A 19855-nucleotide genomic window follows, 5' to 3' on the forward strand; every position below is an offset into this window, starting at 1 on the left:
AGCAGGCAGCGCTGCATCCGGGGCTGCCGCCGCTGTACTGCGCGTTAGTCTGGGAAGGAAGGGAGGTGAAGTGCTGCTGATGGGGGATGCACCACTAATTAACTAACTCACGAGCTAATATTCAGCTAGTTAGTTAGTTAGCCAGCCAGTTAGTAATATCAAGGACGGGAAGGCGTAATAGTAATAATCCCTGTCCATGGACTGCATACGCAGAATACATTCTCTCTCTCTCTTTCTCTCTCTCCAACGTCATCGTCATCACCGTCACCACCATTTTCACTGTCCCAGCTTTACTTCCTTCCCTTCATTCCCTTTTTTTTTTTTTTTTTTTTCCGAGTATCTAACTCGCTTCAGACTCTATCGCAGACATACCGTAGATACAATCCCATAAACTCAAATACGATACATCCACCCTCCCCAAATCACCACCTCAAAAATAACCGAATCCGAGATGAACCCTGCCTAGTTCAATCCACCCAATAGTTTCGGTCCGGCCCCTGCCCTCTCCAACCATAGCACCGATCAAAGATCAACAACCTTACCTTCCCTTCCAAGTTTTTTGTTGGTGACTGCGGAGACTACTGTACATCCTACTGGAATCTGACGAATTCAGGATTCTGTTTCCAACACTCCTCATTTCCATCCGTCCTTCGGCCCCCACTCCACGAATCCAATGACGGGGTCGTATGCTGGCTCGGATTTAGTTTCCAGGACTCTTGCTATAGGGCGAATGATCGGGTATGAACATCGTGGGAGGGAGATCTGCGATAGATAGATAGATACTCTGCCACTAAGTATGTAGGTAAGGTAAGTTATAGGTGAGTCTTTTGGCGCTACTCGCTCGGTTATTGGATCGGGTCTAGTCTACGTTGCTCGATTGGTCGCTTTCACATGTAATGCTATTGCCTTAGTCTCGAGGCGTGAGTGGTTCTGGTGAGTTTTAAGGTAATAATATTGAGGTGTCCATTTATCATGAATAGGACGGCGGAGGGGGTTGTAGAAATGACTATCAGATAGTCACCACAGGTAACTGATATAGTGGTGTGATGCATAAGAGGTGCTAGGTAGTCCATCTGTAAGGTTCGATCGATCGGGGAAGAGGCGTCGTCTCCGGCGGTCCCCCACGACGGTGGCGTGCATCTATTGTCCAAATACTACTTCGACGATATGCAGTTAAAGAAAGAACCGCTGAGGCTGGTATCTACTGGGCTTCCATACATTTGGCACTAAGGTTGTTTAGGGCGTGAAGGTGAGGGGGTAGTGGTGTGGTGCTTGCCGCGGAGGGAGCTGTTTCTTGTCGCGGCTGTTGGTATAATTCAAATTCATGTGAGTTGAATTCAGAGAGAGGAGGGGGAACAATTTCCCTCCCCCCAAAAGAATAAGGAAGGGGGGGGGGGGGGGGGGGGAAAAAAAAAAAAAAAAACACAAAAAAAAAAAAAAAAAAAAAAAAAAAAAAAAAAAAAAAAAAAAAAAAAAAAAAAAAAAAAAAAAAAAAAAAAAAAATCACGGCTATCATGGGCCTATCTCTGTCCCGAAATCGACCCATCTCTATCCCGAATCACCGATCCTATCTATCCCCAATCCCCATTTTCCCTCTTCCCCGTCCGCCTGCCGGACGCCATTCGGTGGAGCCCCGAAAAGCCCGCGCGCCAGCCGTTTCACCCTCCCCCCGTCGATCCTTGGCTGACGTGGGTTGCACATGCGAAGGGATAGAGCCCTTCTAGACGGTAAAGCTGTGACCACTCAAACCAGGGGTATCGTGCAGCCTGACCGGCCTTCCGAGCTATCTATCTACAGGCTGTATCAATACTATCGACTGTCTACTCACTTACTGGTTCACGGTGCAAGACACCTGGCAGTCAATCCTTCCCCACCTAATCAAGCTACCGGCATCGGCCGAGACTTCTGCCACTCGACGTCGTGCGCCGCCTCGTCACCACTTTAGCTTGCTGTGCAGGTAGCTTGAAGAGACAGACCATGTGGGTATTAAGCAATTCTTCCAAAATAAGTACACGCAGCCACCTTTTTCAAATGTGTGGCAATGTGCCGCAATCCACCCCTCCGTCGGCGGCACTGCTCGCCATTGGGCATCAGGGCAGAAGCAGGATATGCGCAGATGACAGCAAATGACAGCAAATGACAGTATTTCATGATTCGCACCAAATGTATCAAGGGGGAAAAAAGTACGAGAGAACGCCTCCTCCAAGCCGGTTGGACTGCAAACTCCTTCCAATCGTGCGCAAAACTCAGTTTGCTGTTTGCGGCAAAATGGGTCAAGACAAGCAATAGTCTGTAACATGCTAAGATACCGGACCAAATCAAGAAATCAAAATAGGAATTCGTAACAACAGTAGTGGGCTTCCTCGAACGAGGCGTAGCCTGATATCTGGCAAGTCTCGGGAGTCGGACCCTAACAACCCCCAAAAATTGTTCATGTGTCATATGGCTCATAGCGCCAGGCCCAGCCAGCCCCCTTCACCTCGGATCCTGAATAGCTATTCCAATCTGTGCTAGAACTCTTAGCCAACGCCGAGAAATCCCCAGTCGGTTCCTTCGGGTTGATTCAGAATACGAACAGGCTTGTACTCAGAATTCGCTTGCTGCTGGAAAGTACCCATCACAGGGGTGGACCCAACGACTGGGGCCTGGCTATAGGGATGTTGATACTCCGGTTGTATGTAGCTCTGTCGGGGGTAGTCATATCGTTGCTGATGGTGGTGATGGTGTTGCTGTGAGTGGGGGTGTTGCTGTTGGACGTAGTGCATGTATGGTTGCTGTACATGAGGAATGTCAGCCGACAACGTGACCGGCACGCTGGGAGCTACCACCGGGGACTGCTCATGAATGGGCACCGACGTAATCTGCACATTTTGCGGCGGGTAGTAGTTGTGATGCGTTGGTAGCGTAGCAGTGAAGCTAAAGGGCCCCTGTGGGAGAATGTATTGTTCGTGTTGCGGCATGGAGACGGGAACTGGAGGATGATACTCCTGGTCAGAAACAGGATCCTCCGACGATGTGCGGCTGGCGGCTTGGAGATGCGTTTTCAATTGGTGCTTGGTCAAGGTAGTCTTACGACAGAAACTATCGGATGTCAGACATTCGTCTTTGATGTCGGAAATTTGTACCTACCTCCTTTCGCAGGTGGGTTCTTGGCAGATATAGGGCCGTTTTCCGGTGTGGATTCTTCGATGACGAGCCAGACTCGATGACTGGAATGATCAGCTTGAATGCCAGGTGGAGGGACAGGTAGCAAACACGCACGTCCGAAAAAGCTTTCCCGCATCCTTCATGATCGCAGGAATGCGGCTTTTCTCCAGTATGTGTCCGTACATGTACTGTCAGAGCACTCCGCTGGATGAAACTCTTGTTGCAGTTGAGCATGGTGCACTGGTAAGGTCGCTCGTTGGTGTGGATGCGGTAGTGTCTGCAGAGATCTGACTTGCGGTTGAAGGACTAGAGATGATCGTCAACATAGTTCTCTGACCCGGTTGGCTCCTGAGATAGCAGATTGTGCATATGAGCCACAGGCGGAATCAAATATCTACCTTATTGCATTCTGGCCAAGAGCAGTTAAAGTCGCGTCCACTGCCGGGTGCCATGGTTGCTGCAGGATGAATGTTGGCCGCAGCGTCAAATGTCACGGGAAGTGTGGGCCGCAATAAGGTATGTGACAGCGGAAAGTGATCGACGGGAGGATGAACAAGAGACACGAAGGAACTAAGTTGACGACGGTAAGGCAAAACTGGCTGAATGCAAATGCAAGACGAATCTAGGTAGCTCGCGATTCGTATTTCTGGCGAGCTTGGATGATAGAGACGAAGAAAGAAAAAGCGAAAAAGGAGGGCGAGTGAAAGAAGTGAGGAGGAAGGTTGAGGAGGCGAATATAGCAGGAATGTCGCGGCGAATTAAGTATGAAAGGCTGCAGGGTTGCTAGCAGGTCATTGGCGGCGGGGGCAGCCAGTCATTCAACAGCCAAGGCGCTGGCTGAATGACGAATCAAATGGGTAAGCGCAGCGAATAGTTGAGGCTGCCCTATAATGAGCTGAAAGAGGAGAGAGGAGATGAGGAAGACGAGGTCGTGGTGGTGGCCGAGTCCAGAGTAGCCGATAAGAGTACGAGCCGTGTTCCTACCGTATTGGAAAGAACGGATCTATTGATAATTATATCGCTGATGACAACTGTGACAACGATCTCCTCGATGGGAGAGCTCCAGGGAAGCTGTTCGGTCCAGGCGAGGTTGCAACACAACGGTGGTACAAGGGCAGCTGCTGCAATTCTTAAGGTCTGTTCTCGCCAGGTACAAGCGGACCGGCCCAGGGTGGATGGAGTGGGGATGGATTGAAAGGCAAGATGTGTAGATCGGGGGGAAGGAAGAAATTAAAGGTGGAGGAAGAGATCTGAGGGTGGGAATCAAGAGCTAGAAATACTCTAGAGAAAAGAAGCTGCACGAGAGAGGAGAAAAGAAAAAGAGCCGACAGTCCTGTCTGTCTGTCACTTCAAGACAAGTTGAACAACAACAAGAACTTTAGAGAGAGCTTGTCCTAGTAGTTGTAGTAGTCGTAACAGCAGTAGTAGAGTAGTAGTAGTAGTAGGAGTAGTAGTAGTAGTAGTAGTAGTCTGCTTAATATTTTATTTTTCTCCACCTCATTTATTTATCTATTCTTATTATTATCATCTAGTCCCATCCGATTTTCTTTTTAATTTATTTTTTCTTCCCTACTGCATTCAGTCTAGTTCGAGATATTTTTTACTTTTTTTTTTTTCGAAATTCTCATGTTTTGCCTCCCCATCTCTCTCCTTTGGCGCCGCGTATTTAACGCCGCATATCTCACTGTACCTGGGAAGCACCTAGCCTAGTCACTAGGTAAGTAGTTGATTACATATCCAGTTCCCACAGTGAACCCAGTGAGTAACTCAGAATAGTTAGCTTCGACTAGATCGTCTTGTTCATACTTCCACCCGAGCTCCAATGAAGAAGATCATGAGATAGGTTCAAGGGGACGGGAAGGGAATCTGCAGAGGGCGATAGCAAAGAAACCTCATCCCAACGAATGCCTTCAACCACCGAGGTCAACCTGGTAATTCTGAAAAACCCATACCTCATGATCGAGGTACCGAGTACAACCGTATATACATACAGAGAGACACACGCCGAACAATGCAGGTAAGCCGTGGGCTGCCTCCTAACACTTACCAAGCAGCGGCACTTAATTTAGGACGCCCCCTCCCCTAGAATGACAGGCCAAGGAGGTCTCTGGGTCCCGCTGTCGCGATGCCTGGGGTAGATCACTTGCCTAAGCTGAGGTCGCTGAGAGACCGAACCTTGAGACTAGGGGCAGCCTGAGGTCCGCATTCAACTCCCTTCCTGTACAGAGTTTCGGTGACATCGTCGGTTGATTGGGTGCTACGGGGACAGTAGGACTGACTGTCCGGGCCAATCTAGCTGTGGAGTATGGAGTATGGACTAAGCTCCGCAAGAACCAGAGGTGTCTAGTTTATTACTCATGGTTGAATGCTTTCTCTCTTTCTACCATTCATCCTACAGAATGGTCTTCCCGGTTAGACTAGGTTGATTACGAAGGGTGAGTGGAGGAGAGGAAGGAGGGACTCAGAAAGAGAACCTTGAAAGTGAGAAAGAGAAAGAGAGGACGGAGTGCAGTGGGGGGAGCAACACATCCCACCGGATACGCTTGTGCCTTAAAATGCTGAAAGGCTAGTATATAGACTCGACCAATGAAGATTCCCGAGACCGCAGGCTGGCCTTGGAACAAAGTCGCTAGTCTGCAGATGGCTTAGTTGCCTGCATTCGTTGGATGCAATCTGGAATCCAGCACTAGTAATCCGTACCAGATACTTTGTATTTCGATACCAGGAATTGGAGTAAACCGCGTGCTAGTGCGTATCATTACCCATCGGTATCAGGGTGTGATATGGCATCCATCCCAATAATTGCTTGCTACACACGTTGTACTTAGTTGGTTATGAACACGCTACTCACTTCAATAGACCACTTAAGATCGCAGGCCTTCATTTACTTGGTCAAACGTGCCATTGCCAATCTCGGTGGATCCCTGCACAGATCAATGAAGAGGTGAATGACAATGTCACCATTTTCAATAGAACTGAGAATATCATCGTATAACTGCAGACAATAAATGGGGAACAGGGAAGTATCACAGCAGAACTCACTCCAATACAGCCAGCAGGAGTCGGGGTACAGACTGCTCCGTACCACATCGTTATGCTTAGGGTGCGGACTAGAGGGAAGCTAGGCAGGCGAAGGTTGTGTCTGGAAATGTAGAGTATGTACATACATACATACACTGTACAGTAAAGACCTAGTAGTATAGTTACCGCTTGTACCCGACACCCGACATAGTTACCACTTTTCACCCCCGTTTGATATCTCTCTCTCTCTCTGCCCTCCCGTCAATCCTGGCGGTAATTGAGCTAAACCCGCCGCCAGACAATTCAAAACAAGGTCCAACGCCTCTCTGCCAATCTCCCCTCGCGGTCGAGCTGGAAAACAATCCCATGAATCTCGAGTGAGCTTTCGGCAACCTGACTTCAAGCGGAACAAACCGCTAGCAGCAGCCGCGAGACGGGAGAGAAAGGCGACACGGGCGAACAGCCCCGAAAGAGAGAAACAGCCATAAATGACAGACCAGGCAGCACAGGCCGGAAATTATCAGCAAGGGATAGCAGGCGATGCAACGACTCCTGATCTGTGGCTTTTCCCCTCCCTTCTAGCCAAGCATGGAGGACAGTGAAGCTAGTCCAGAGCAGCCCTCCTTGAGGATTGGTAAGGTATCATCTCAACCTCACCCACTCACGCTCCCCCTCCCCCCAGTATCCATTCCATCGGATGAAAAAGCCGGGGGGTGGGCGGCTGTGGAGGTGGTGATGGCTCCTACCATGCCGCCCGGCTTCCTCGGTCCGGATCACTATCATCATGGATCCAGATTACCTTGCCCAAACAGGCAGTAAATGTCTTGGGCTCTGGGGTCGTTTAAAGTCAACAGATGATATCTGGGGTCGTTGTTATTGGTTGAAGGTAGAGTCGAGGCATCTAGGTCTTTCTATACTAGGAAATAGGGAAACAAGAGCCTGGAGCAAAAAAACGCCACGGCTGGCCGCTGCGGCTATACTGTGGTGATTGGTGATTCAAGTCCATTGAGGTGAAACCTGACTTGGCGGTTTCTCAGGGTCAGCCCTCTATCAGGACCTTATTATCGCATCATCAACTTTAGTAGGACTTTATCGGTTAGAGGAGGGTCCGGAGAGTCCATCCCCTTCCCACCTCCCACGTGGCGGGCTTTCAAACACATCTGTGATTACCGGGTACTGGGAAGAAGCAGTTTTTTGATAGCTCCCTCCTCGCCCCCTCTTTTCATGAGTCAGTCGATAGCTTGACTACTAACTACATTACTACTACAACCTTAGTTGACCCCAACAAGGGGGTAGACCAGCAGCGGGTCGGGACCAGGACGGTCCCATCATCCCTTTCTCCCTTCCTTCCGAGCCGTTCACCGCGACTATTCATAAAGCTCATTGTGATAAGCGGAGGTAAGCTATACTTACCTCCGAGCTGTCATTCCAGTCTAGCCCATTGAAGATACTGCCATTTGCAGCAAAGCGTCCAGCAGAAGGCGTCCGTTGTGGCTTGCCGGCGCGTAGCTCTTTCGTTCTGTGGAGCTTGCGTGTTCTCGCCAACCTGGGATGACAGTCGAGTTAGTGAACTGAACCGCATGGCCAGATCAGACAACCTGCGTTATCCACATTGATGGCGAGACGAAAGAATTGACAAGTGCGACTGCGTGAGGTGACGAAAGTTCAAGGTAGCTCAGTTCCCACCGATCTAGTGGATCCTTCGTCCTCTCTCTACTCTCTGCGCCCCCAATAATGACAACGGGTTATATATCATGGGATGATGGGCCGACGATGAAATAAAGGCCGGTCATCACCGTTTGCCATTCTTGAGGTGCAAACCGCCCACTTTTCAACTTAAGGTTTGACCATTCATGGGCAGGGGTGGGGGGCGGCAGACGAGATGGAGACCAGCCCGCTATCGAAGCCTGTCGTCTGAAGAGCTGATACTAATGGAGATCCTCGATAATCGCTCCCTGAACCGAGTTACGTCGGGTAACTAGTATCTACTGCAGTGCATGCACAGTACTGTACAGCAACACCACACCACAACGCACACCATCTGCAACACGCTGGATAGATCGTCGTCGCTGGACAGATAAAGTTTCCTCTGCTTCGTGGGCCAGCAAATAATGGGCTTTCCTCCTGCGGTTTCCGATCTCTATCCCCTTATTGAATTGTATACTCATCGGTCTCTCCGTCCGCGCCTTGCGGGGTTGGCATGACGGCAACGGACCTGCCAATTGCCCACGGAGTCTGATACCACAGCCTACTAAGCCGCTCCAAACTACCTTGGGAGCGAGTTGGCGTGGGAAGCGTGACCTGAAGAGGTCTTCTGGGTAAGATGCATCCGACAGCGGGTGACTCTATGCCAATAACTTACTTCACTTGGACTATAACTGCCCGCCCTGGGCAGGGTTACTAATAATATCACGGAGCCAGCTACCCGGCATGGATGGAGAGAGGGATCACGGAGGACACCACCATCTACTCTTTCTCTTTGGTTGGACTGGTCTGGTGAGAGACGGTGGTCGACTATTATCCTCGTATTGCTTTTTCCCCCCTAGCCCTGATGGCGGCATCGCAGGGTTTCGATTGGATGCTCGGAGAGCTCGATGGGTAGATTACCACATGGATACACTTCCACAGACTGGACTTAGCGACCTAGACCACCGTGACGGTCGCCTAGGATCATCCAGAGTCATCTGAGTGTATCCGATTTTTATTTCTTTGGATTCATTTATCAGCGAGTAAGTCCGACGAGACATGGATTCATGTAAGACAACCGAACCCAAGCCCACAGAGTTGTGGCGGTCATCGGCTCTGATGGGAGCAGATAGGCAGGGCACGCCAGAAGGCTTGGCCGGCCCATCGATGGCCAACGCCACGAACATGAGGATGACTAGTATGCGGTTTATGGCCCCAGATTCTCCCAACTTTGATGGATTCATAATCGCCAAACCTCGGGTATGAGCTTAATGCAATTGAACTAGGTAAGGACCCTGTAAACAACCGTAGTAGAGAGGGCTCTTGGCAATCAAACGGGAGGGACGCAGGCGTGCCCAGCGGAATGACTACTATTATCACGGGGTTGTATTATTGCTTGCAACATGCTAGTAGTACCGACTACCTCCCCCCTTTTACCTAGGTCGAGCGAGGTGGAAAAAAACACTCAGCATGTGCTTATGAATATGCAACCTTTCTATCCAAGACCGCACAATTACAACCCGCGCCGAATCATCCCACACGGAAGAGATGGGTGATAGATACCTTACACCTAAGCCTCTAGCTTATACAAGGTACATATGTATACAAGAGGAGAAGTGTGGCTCCGCAATTGGAGAAATTTGCGAGGGCCACTAGAGGTTGTTTTGAGGACGTCCCCCCGCCCCCCGCCAAGTTTCTTTTCTTACATAGGGTTTATTAACTAGAGAAAGTAGTTGGGGTGCCACAGTGTGCATACGTGCAGTGGCAGCTCCTCAGTCCCCCCAAACCTTAGTGGGAGTTCCCGTCAATGAGATTGCGGGACTGATACGCCGGCTGCAAATTATGGTGACGCCGGGCCCGCCGATCGTCGAGCGATGGCAGGAGAATGGCAAAGGGCCTCCGAATAATTATCTACCTACATACATACATCAGACGTAGGACCTTAAAGAGGTTGAGATATTCGAAATCGTTGTTTTTGTTGTTGCCTTGGGAAAGGAAAAAGAAAGAGAGACTGAGGAGAGGGGCAATGAAAATCCCTCTTATCACTTACTGTACAGTACTTGGCCAGGTCGTTATGTCTGCACTGGACCTAAAGAAAACTATCCTAAGGAGAAGGGAGTGGGGGGACAATGACCCCTGTACAGTACATCTACTCCGTACTCGTAAAAAGAAAACATTCACTCAACGGCCGATCTCTGAGATTGGGTACTAGGTACGGAGTAGACAAAGGTAAAATCCTAGAATAGAAAGGATAACAAGGAGCTGAGCGCAACGGAAACGGCAACCAAAACGAATCACTTGCACAAAAAAAAAAAAAAATACGAAAGGCGGAGAATTTCCAATATGACAGTTGATGGATCTAATTTCATTATCGGCGCCGGGCAGGTCGGAGGTTTCATACTCATCTCGCCAACTGGCACGATGGCTAGCTAGAATTGCAGGGATCACAGAAACGACAGCATGGTTCGATGACCTCGATGAGTTGGGAGGATGACAGCAGGGGCGTTCGTTAGGTCGCGAGAGCAGAGAGCTTTAGGTTCCTTAGGCTCACACAGAAAACAAGCCACAGGCAGGGCAGACTGATCGAACTATTGTATACTGAGACTTCTTGTCCGCCATGATGTCCAAGGAAAAAGGATGACGTCTTTCAGCTGACAGCTAAAGTATATACTAGTATCTCACTAACTAACCCAGTAGTAGCTACTTAGTAGCTAGCTAGCAGGTACTTAGGTAGGTAGTACCACAAGCTAGCTATCGATAGATAGGATAGGTTGGGAAGACCAGCACCAGCGCTTCCGGCACTAAACCCAGGTACCTGGTCGCTGGTTCCAATCTGTGCTCAGTCTCCCGTCGCAGGCGGTAGACATCATGTGTGTGGTGTGGGTTGTGCGCATATCGCCGCTGCTCTCTTTCTGACTTACCAGTCACCACTAACAACTCACATCTCCCCCTTTCGGGAGCTTTCGAAAATATTCCGGGAGGAGAAGGCCGAAGGTAAGTCATGTCAGTTGGCTTGAGTGGACGTGACCGTGACGTGACTCCACCCTCCTCGCTCTTCCTTACCCAAAATCCTTTGTCTTTCCCTCGAGATGCGTGCGTTAGCCGAAGCCAAGGGGCAAAGAAAAGGGGAGTGGTGCCAAATCCCCGTAAGATTCGTGATCTTACTAGCCAGATCAGGGAATTGGGAGGTTCGGATGGAGAGAAGGGGAGGGAGGTGGTGAGAGCCCAGGATGGATGATGGATGCAGGACCAGATAACGGCGGTCGCGGCAAAGCGGGAAATGACTGGTTTCCCCCGGCCGGATTGGCACTAAACTGACTCGAGTAATTTTCATGGTTGCGCAAACTAGTTCGGGCTAGTTGAGCGAGTCGTCGTCGTTAGATATGATCCTGGATCCCAGCCTCGTCGTTATGTGGCCGAGAGAGAGTTCAGCGGGTGAGACCGTGAGGGTTTAGGGCCGGAGATAAAACAAGAGACCTCATTCTATTATTATTATTATCATAATGGCGGGGATGGGGGATTATGCACAACTTCTCTGGTATTAGGATTGATATCAACTAGCTTATGAGTCTACCTTAGTTCTTGGCTGACTAGTGCTTGTTCACTCTCTGTTCATTCTTCCTTCGCTTCCCACCGCTGGTCAGTTGGTCTCTTTTCTTATCAGCACATGTCAAAAATCATTGGCTGGATAACTTTCAATGCATGACGGCTCAACACCCCCGCATTCCCGGAAGATTCACTTTTCACCGAAGCGCGTCAAGGACGAGGGAATTGGGAGGATTGATTAATTGAAGTAGTAGAAACTTAGAAAAAGAGAGAGAAAACATAAGGACAAAGAAAAGGAGAAGGGATGTGCAGCCATGAATGAAGAATGCAAGTGCATCAGTCAAAGAGAGGAGGGAGACTGCTGGCCTGAGGCTAGACGAAACATGCTGACTGGCTGGCTTTGCAGCACTCACTGCTGCCCATCAGCTCCAATTCAAGCCAAGGCGTCGAGACGCTATGCGTCTCATGATATTGACCTTTCCTATTCTCCGTACACTTCAACTCCACTCCCCATTGCGCCTAGCCACTGTACAGCTAAACCTATGTATCCGCTGCTGTCCCCACTGCCTGACTAGTAGTCATTCCCTCACATGTCAGTTATCGTTTATTGGACACGTACATATGACTCGCAGCAGTCTCCAGCAAAAGTGTTTCCAGATGCTCCTCGGAACCAAATTCCAGCCCATAGTAGCGATGCTTTCGCCTACCTCGGGCTGAACGTTCGATCATACAACTTCCTCCGCCCTTCTTTTCCACCCAAAATGGATCTCGGTCCTGCACCAAAGACTAGTGGGAGACAGATGCATGAGCTATCTCTCCGCTTTTTCACCTGCGACCTGGAAGATCTCAAGACTCACTAAAGGAGTCAAGACTATTACAATTGTGTCAGTCAACCTGCATGGGCACACGAAGCCGCGTTAGACTAAGCAACCGCGGTCGCCTTTCTGATGCTGCTCGACATGCAGTACATGCGTTTGGCGCATCATCAGACGAGTGGCACCTAGTGCCCAGAAAAATCTCCGATTTGCATGTCGTATGAAACGCCCTACCAATGCGAGCTATGGCCACGCACGCTTCTTTGCCTAAACGGCTGCTCTCGGCCCGGGGGTCAGGGAAGAGTAAGCTGAGGAGCATTCGAATAGCGGCAGCAAAAGCAACATCGATCGAATGCGAATAGCCCCGATGCGATGATGAATTGAATGCATAACATGACCATGGGTAGACTAACTAACAGGAAGGTAGCCTTATGGTGGCCAAGAGCGGGCCCCTCGACATGATTCGCCTCCTTTGGCCATCCAGAACATTTTTTTCTAGCGGTCCTCTCCACCATCGCGATGGCGCTATCACTAATGGACTAGGGGAACTGACATTCATCGTCGCGGCTCGGAAAGTTATCCTGGGTTCATCCGAAATCATTCCTAAGTGTCGGTGAGTCGTCCGCATCAATGACACGGGGCCGTTTTCCTTCGGTGTGGGCTATCTGCGATACCCAAATCCCATCTCGCCCCAAGGATCACTCCCGTTCGGCGTTAGCGACTTTTAGCAGACCCCGGATAAGCGTGGGGATGGAAGGAATTAGATTTTTTTTTTAATTCTCGTTTCTCTTAGCAGCCTCCACCCCCCGCCCCCTTGCAGGCGCGGGTCCCGATACGGTCTGGAATAGGTGATTGCGGATATCGTCGTGGATGGATAGAAGGATGGACGAGAATATCATGAGCAACCCGTCAATTGGAGCGTCTCCGTCGGCTTCTCTTGCAATGAACCGGCTCAGAAGGCAGCAGCAGATACTTACTAACTACAGTATCTACAGTACCCAGTAATAATCATCATCATCCACCGACGATTCTCAGAGTCTCCTTCCTTGATGGGCGTTTGCCGCTGTCGCGAGCGCAGCTCGATTCGCAGATAGCGCTGGTTGGAAGCTGGCTGTCGCGATACGATCTGATTGATCTCTCTACAAACTCTAACAAACAATTGATGCGACAACCGAAAGCCACCAGTTTCCCCCAGAGTGGCTGTGTCTTACTCCTGTCTGGGCCTCGTTTCCACCTGGCCGGGCTTACTGGAGCCCGCAAGGATCTCAAACCTCAACCACTGAGAGTCGGCCGTTGGATTGTACACTACACTACACACCCGCTGCCAACCCAAACCGATCAGCTATAGTCCTGTGATACGCTGTGTATGGTCATCTCATTCAATCTGGCGAGGATGCCCCATTTGTTCCCTGCAGACGTACACACTCAGATAGATTAAAGAGGATTGTACGATGTGAGGGTGAGGGACTTAGTGGAAGCCATACAGTCAACCACTTCTTGGCCTCTGAGACATTGATTGTCACTCATTCTCATTCCAGGTCAGCAATCATATCTTACGAAGCATCAACCTTGACATGGTGATATGTCGCGTAACGTGGTATCCGAACCTCAAGTATACGCAGCTAACGATCAGGGACTGTGCTCACAATGCCCGAGTTGAGCCTCCTGTCACCTGTTCTCCAGTCAATGAGAGATTCTTTACCCTTTCTCTGCATCACCGCCTGCAACATTCGCTCGCAACGACGAACCTTACGGATCCCGGTCTGAGAGATCATATGCGAAGAGAATTAAACGAGAGGCTCTTTAAAGTTTCAGGAGCCGACTATAGCCGTGCTCAACGGCCATCCAGGACTCGGCCATCATCAGCCATCATTTGCGACCCAACAGGATGGAGGCAGCAGGAGGAGGTAAGACCAACGATCTCTCGATTCCATAGTCATCACAGGTTTTAACTTCCCAGGAAGGATGCTGCTGCTGCTGCTGCTGCTGCTGCTGCCGCCGCCCGATTTCCTGCCTTGGAAAACACCGCCCGTCGACTGCGTTATACTTTTTATCACCGCATGAATCCTTCAGGCTGACAGATCATGGGCAGGGAAGGAGCCAGTCCGTCACAATAGCCTCATGGCCATGGCGTCGCCATGCCATGCCCCCGTCGCGCGCGGCTCCATCGTCGCATGCACTTAGGTTTAGCGGGCGCTTTGGCCACTCTAGAAGGATGAATACGACCCAGCCCCGGACTAGATAGGCTCATCTGCTCGATTTGTTCTCGACTATCCTCATTAACGAGTGCTCTAAAGCAGTTGGATTGTCAGTAGATCGAACTTTACCGACTGGTAACTAGCACTGGTGCCGTGTTGGTTTCCGTCTGTATGACTCCTGTCTTTTTGGAGCTCGCGTGTGGTGGGAGTGATCTTACGACTCAACGCATGTCTTGTCGCATGCTGTATCTGTCAGCATATCTCCACCTGCGATCCTGAATTCTGGAGGTGGCTGCGGTTCTCGATGCCTAACTGGGCGCAGTCAGGAGTGAGTTCTGTCTAAAGTGTCAGGTTTCGATAGATGCAAGCGAGCCGCCTTGGATCAGACACAGCCCACTTGTTGGCAATCTACCCATTCTGATTTAATAATGTCATCCTCGAGAAGATTGCTACCGCCCAAGGCAGCGAGTGTTCCGTAGCCGAGGCCGACGATAACAGGATGATGTCCATAGAAAATGTGATACCTCAGGCACCCGCTACTGCTCCGGATAATATCACATGACCCTCTGATAAGCAATATTAGCTAAGCAGGGAGCTTATCGGCCAGCCTCCTGCGCAATGCGGGCAAAATGGTCGGACCTCGTCTTCCAGCATCCAAAGGGCCCGGGAGTTGAGGATTTGGAGTCCTTCAAACCAGAATAAGCTGTCATCATGGCCAATCACACTCACGAGGAAGACGAAGGTCTAGCGAACCGATCCATCATTCTGGTAACCGGAACAAACAGGTAAGCCTGCGCAATGGAGATGGTCCAATCATCGAGACCCCTGCAAATCATCCATCCTTTCAAGCTGAGCTCCAAGCTGTCACTTCCTGAACCCCTTATCCCCCTCCCCGGCCAACACAAACGAAAAGAAAAACAAACAAACAACAAAACCACAACACCACTAACACAATATCAACCCAACCCAGCGGCCTCGGCTTCTCAATATGTTGCCGTCTCGTCGACGACTTCCTCAAAAACCCAACCAACAACCACCGCACCCTAACAGTGATCTTCACCACGCGCAGCGCGCAAAAGGGCCATGAAACCCTGCACCGACTCCAGCAGCACCTGCACAGCACCACGGCCACAAACCCCAAGCAAGCCCGCCGAATAACCTTCACCCCCGAGACCGTCGACCTCTCGAACCTAGCCTCAACACGCACCTGCGCCCGCCGGATAGACCGCACATTCCCGAAACTCGATGCCGTGATCCTCAACGCCGGGATAGGCGGATGGACGGGGCTGAACTGGCCGCAGGCGATCTGGGGCGTGTTAACGGACCTGGTGCACACGGTGTCGTGGCCGGCGTTCAAGATCGCGCCCGTGGGGCAGCTCACCGCGCGGCAGACGAGTACTTTACCGGTGGGAGAGGAACCGCCGCTGGGGAATGTCTTTTGCGCGAATGTCTTCGGCCACTACATGCTGGCGCACCATTTGATGCCGTTGCTCCAGCGGTGCTCCTCGCCCAGCAGCAGCAGCAGCAGCAGCAGCGACAGTGGCGGTAGCAGTCAAAGCAGGATAATCTGGGTCTCAAGCATAGAAGCCACGCTCCGCCACTTCTCGGTCACCGATCTCCAGGGCCTGCGCACAAAGGTCCCCTATGAATCCTCGAAAGCACTCACCGATATCCTAGCACTGACCGCCGACCTCCCCGCAACGAAACCCTGGACGAGTCGGTTCTATTCTTTCTCCCCATCGCCCCACAACCTCGAAGAAAGCGAAGAACGCGACGCACTTCCTCCCAATGACACGCATAACAGCAACAAACCCAACATCTACGTCGCCCACCCCGGCGTCTGCGGCACCGCCATCCTCCCGCTAGCATTACCGCTCATCTGGGCAATGCAAGTGGCATTCTGGCTAGCGCGCCTGCTGGGCTCGCCCTGGCACACGATGTGGACGTACATGGGCGCCAGCGCGCCCGTGTGGCTGGCGCTGAGCAGCCAAACCGAGCTGGACGCTGCCGAGGCGCCGTACCGTGCGCGCGGCGGCGGTCGCGTGAAGTGGGGGTCGTCGTGCGACCGGCTCGGGCGCGATAGTGTGCTCTCTACGGAGATGGATGGCTGGGGCCACGGCGGTGTTGTTGGCCCTGCGGTCGTGGAGGCGGATCGCCGCCGGCGGAGGAAGCGCGGGGCTCGCGATCTTACGGCTGAGGAGCGCGTTGCGTTTGAGGAGCTCGGTCGGCGGTGCTGGCGTGAGATGGAGGAGTTGCGCGTGCAGTGGGAGCGAATTTTGGATCGGGAGGAGCTCGAGAAGAAGCAGGGGCTGGAGGCCCCGGTCAAGGCCTGATGGTTCTTGACGCAGGGGTGGAATGCTCGGGCGATGTCTACAGAATATCTCTACTGATGTATTAATACTTCTTCGAAGCTTATAGTTGATATACGATAATGGAAACAGTCCTTGAACTAATTCAGCAAAGCATCACTTTTCTTTTCTGGATTCCTGCCTCTCTGTATTTACATTCCTTTGCACCCATGTCCACATACGTCATTAAAATCAGATAGAGTATTAGTCCATGTGCTCACCGCTCCCCTCCCAAGAAACAAAACAAAAGAGGTTAAACGGACAAAGGCGGAGAAAAGACCAGGGTCCTAACAAGGAAGAACTGACTGGCTGGAAGTAACAGCAACGTCGAGAAAGAGTTGGAAGAGAAAAAAAAAAATCGAGTAAAAAGGAGATCGGGTCCAGGGGCGGGTCGGCGACCGCAAATTGAGATTAGAAGGTTTTACATAAGAACAGACCCGAATCAGACACGCTTCCACCATCAAGGCCTCTAGCATGCGGAGTCGGTCAAGCACAAGACAAAGGAGTAAGCGCGAGAAGGGAGATAGTTCAGAGGGTCGGAAAGCATTGTATCGAGCAGAGCCAGGGGTGGATTGGGCTCAAGGAGAGGTAGGGCGCTTAGTACGCGAGTCAAAGTTCTATGCGTCTGAGCAGTTTGGGGATATAGGCGAGTTTATCGAGGTGTATAAAGGCATGGCGACGTGAGGAGGTTTTACATGATAATCGCGGGGACTAGGAGAAAGACGTTGTTAGTAACCTGGTCCCGAGTTTGACAATTGACACTCAAATCTCACCATCAATGTTCTGCTTGATGCTCTTGTGAGGCAGGATGGAGCCACCGTTGACGTAGACTTCATCAGCAATGGTGACATCGTCACCAAGGACAGTGACGTTTTCCAAACGAGCCCACCGACCAACGGAGCTGTTCCAACCAACAATAGTAGACTTGACCCAGGCGTGATCCTTCACCTTGCTGTTCTCCATCAGAACACAGCGCTGCAGGCGAACACCGTCACCGACCACAACGTTGGGGCCAATGACAACGTTGGGGCCAATGCGACAGTTCTTGCCGATCTTGGCAGAAGGGTCAACCATGACGTTTCCACCGTACACATAGGGCTCACTGTTGGGAGCAAGCAGCTTGGAATTGCGCTTCGCCAGGGAGGTGAGGTAAAGGCAGGTTCCACTAAGGAAATCCTTGGGCTGACCAACATCCATCCAGAAACCCTCCAGGTCAAAGGAGTGAAGCTGGCCATCCTTCACAATGGCGGGGAATGTCTCTTGTTCAATGGAGGTTGGGCGGAGCTCGATGCGGTTGAGTACGCTGGGGTTGAGGATGTAGATACCAGCGTTGATGCGGTTGCCGACGAACTCGACGGGCTTCTCGACGAAGCGGTCGATCCGGCTGGGGTGGTTCGGCTTGTGAACAACGACACCGTACTTGGAGGGCTCGTCAACCTTGGTGACGACGATGGTACCCTCGTTCCCGTGGCTCTTGTGGAAATCGGCAAGCTCCTTGAACGGAAAGTCGCAAATGATATCGGAGTTCAGGACGAAGAAGGGAGAGTCGTCTTTGCCCAAGATCTTTTCTGCCAGCTTCAGGGGACCAGCCGTGCCAAGAGGCTCGGATTCGACGGAGAACTCGATTCGGACATTGTATTGTTCCTCATACTAATTGAATGGGTTTGTGTGAGCTTGCGATCTACCAGCTGTGTCTCGGGGATGACTGTTACTTTTTTGAGGGCAGCAACCATGACATCGGGGCGGTAGTTGACAGCCAGGACAATGTCCGTCACACCTGCAGCAGCCAAGCTCTCGACCTGGTGCAAGATCATGGGCCGATTGGCGAACTCCACCAAAGGCTTAGGAAGCGTCAAAGTCTAGGGAGAGGAAGGAGTTCAGCATGTGCATTCTCGACGAATTCCGATCTCATCGGTATGTTCAACGTCACGATCGTCATCGGGGAGACGGGAGGGGAGGGGGGGGAGGGGGAGCTACTCACCAAAGGACGCAGACGGGTACCGAACCCTCCGACCAAAATAAGAGCTATGGAATGTGATCAGTCAGATGAAACGGCCGAAGTATAGATCTATAAAACTATACATACCCTTCATGGTTATTGGGTGTAGTCGGTATGGAAGCGAAAAGGCGAGATAGGGATTATTCGGAGGGGGGACTTGCTCCAAACGAGTGACCGGAGCAGAGTAGATAGTATGAGCGAGGTACAAAGAATTAAAAGTGAAACCCACACAAGGGGGTGGGAAACTAGAAGAAGTGTTTCTAGGTTGGTTCACAGTGAGACCCTACAATCCAAGATGGACGAAGGGGAGCGATAAGATGGAATTGAATCAGAAGGGAGAAGGGAATGAATGAATGGGGGGAAAGGGGGGGAGATGGATGAAAAGGAGAGGAAATTGAGTTATAAGAGAAAGCGCGACAGTAGGCAAAGAAAGAGAGAGAGAGAAAGAGCAGGAGAACACCTGGCTACTGTGACTTACGTTGATGGAGGGGGCGAGGCTTGTAAGTGGTGGTAAGTTGTAACGCAAGCGTACGTATGGAGATTGTATGGGAGAAACGTCCCCCCCTTAATAAAGAAGTGGCTGAAGTGAACAGGCAGCCTTATGCCCCCGGTTCCCCCCCCCCTCCTCCCCTTAGACTGAGGATCTGCCCACTAACCCAGGCACCAAATCTCCTTCTCTCCCCTCCCGGACGGACCACTGGCTGGCTGGCGTTTCAACACAGGCACCGCCGCACGTTTGCGGCAGTGTTCCTCCCCTCCCCCATCATCCAAAACCACAGTCGTACCGACACGGTATGGTTTCAGGTCTACTAGAGCCAAGTTGAACGAAAACTAGTGCCGGCCGGATCAGGTGCTTCGTGGGGCAATTCATTATTATTCGTCCTTCCTTGTTCTTTTGCCCCTGGATCGATGGATCCAAGCCTGTCGGCGAACTTTCTTACTTCTTACGCATTACAAGGCTTGCTTACTGCTGAAGATGTGTATGATGAGGGTTCTCTGTTCTTTATGAGCAAATATCGTATCATACTTGCATACAATCACTGCACAAAGAGGTCACTTGAAGAGGTCACTATGATGATCTACAGCGAAAGTCGT

The 19855-nt window shown here is 51.1% G+C and overlaps 4 protein-coding genes across 4 annotated transcripts; 1 reads left to right on the forward strand and 3 right to left on the reverse strand.

Moving 5' to 3' along the window:
* Nucleotides 1-2519: 2519 nt before the first annotated feature.
* Nucleotides 2520-3599, reverse strand: BO97DRAFT_430498 (putative C2H2 finger domain protein; the record flags this gene model as incomplete). The annotated part of the gene is made up of 4 exons (XM_025697440.1): nucleotides 2520-3081; nucleotides 3130-3209; nucleotides 3262-3453; nucleotides 3546-3599. The coding sequence occupies 4 exons, from the start codon at nucleotides 3597-3599 to the stop codon at nucleotides 2520-2522; spliced, it is 888 nt and encodes a 295-aa protein (XP_025556664.1).
* Nucleotides 3600-6008: 2409 nt separating this feature from the next.
* On the reverse strand, nucleotides 6009-6534 carry BO97DRAFT_7721 (uncharacterized protein). The gene has a single exon (XM_025701052.1). It carries the CDS (start codon nucleotides 6310-6312, stop codon nucleotides 6040-6042), a length of 273 nt encoding a protein of 90 aa, XP_025556665.1. The 5' UTR covers nucleotides 6313-6534; the 3' UTR covers nucleotides 6009-6039.
* Nucleotides 6535-15124: 8590 nt separating this feature from the next.
* On the forward strand, nucleotides 15125-16746 carry BO97DRAFT_419748 (3-keto-steroid reductase; the record flags this gene model as incomplete). Its single annotated transcript, XM_025696592.1, has 2 exons — nucleotides 15125-15198; nucleotides 15384-16746. 2 exons carry the CDS (start codon nucleotides 15125-15127, stop codon nucleotides 16744-16746), a joined length of 1437 nt encoding a protein of 478 aa, XP_025556666.1.
* Nucleotides 16747-17108: 362 nt separating this feature from the next.
* On the reverse strand, nucleotides 17109-19302 carry BO97DRAFT_402075 (mannose-1-phosphate guanyltransferase). The gene is made up of 5 exons (XM_025694408.1): nucleotides 18848-19302; nucleotides 18743-18786; nucleotides 18474-18620; nucleotides 17535-18411; nucleotides 17109-17472 (listed from the first exon to the last, which is right to left on the reverse strand). The coding sequence occupies exons 1-5, from the start codon at nucleotides 18852-18854 to the stop codon at nucleotides 17453-17455; spliced, it is 1095 nt and encodes a 364-aa protein (XP_025556667.1). The 5' UTR covers nucleotides 18855-19302; the 3' UTR covers nucleotides 17109-17452.
* Between the last annotated feature and the right edge of the window lie 553 nt (nucleotides 19303-19855).

The sequence above is a fragment of the Aspergillus homomorphus genome (assembly GCF_003184865.1).
Source record: "Aspergillus homomorphus CBS 101889 unplaced genomic scaffold BO97scaffold_1, whole genome shotgun sequence".
NCBI lineage: Eukaryota > Fungi > Ascomycota > Eurotiomycetes > Eurotiales > Aspergillaceae > Aspergillus > Aspergillus homomorphus.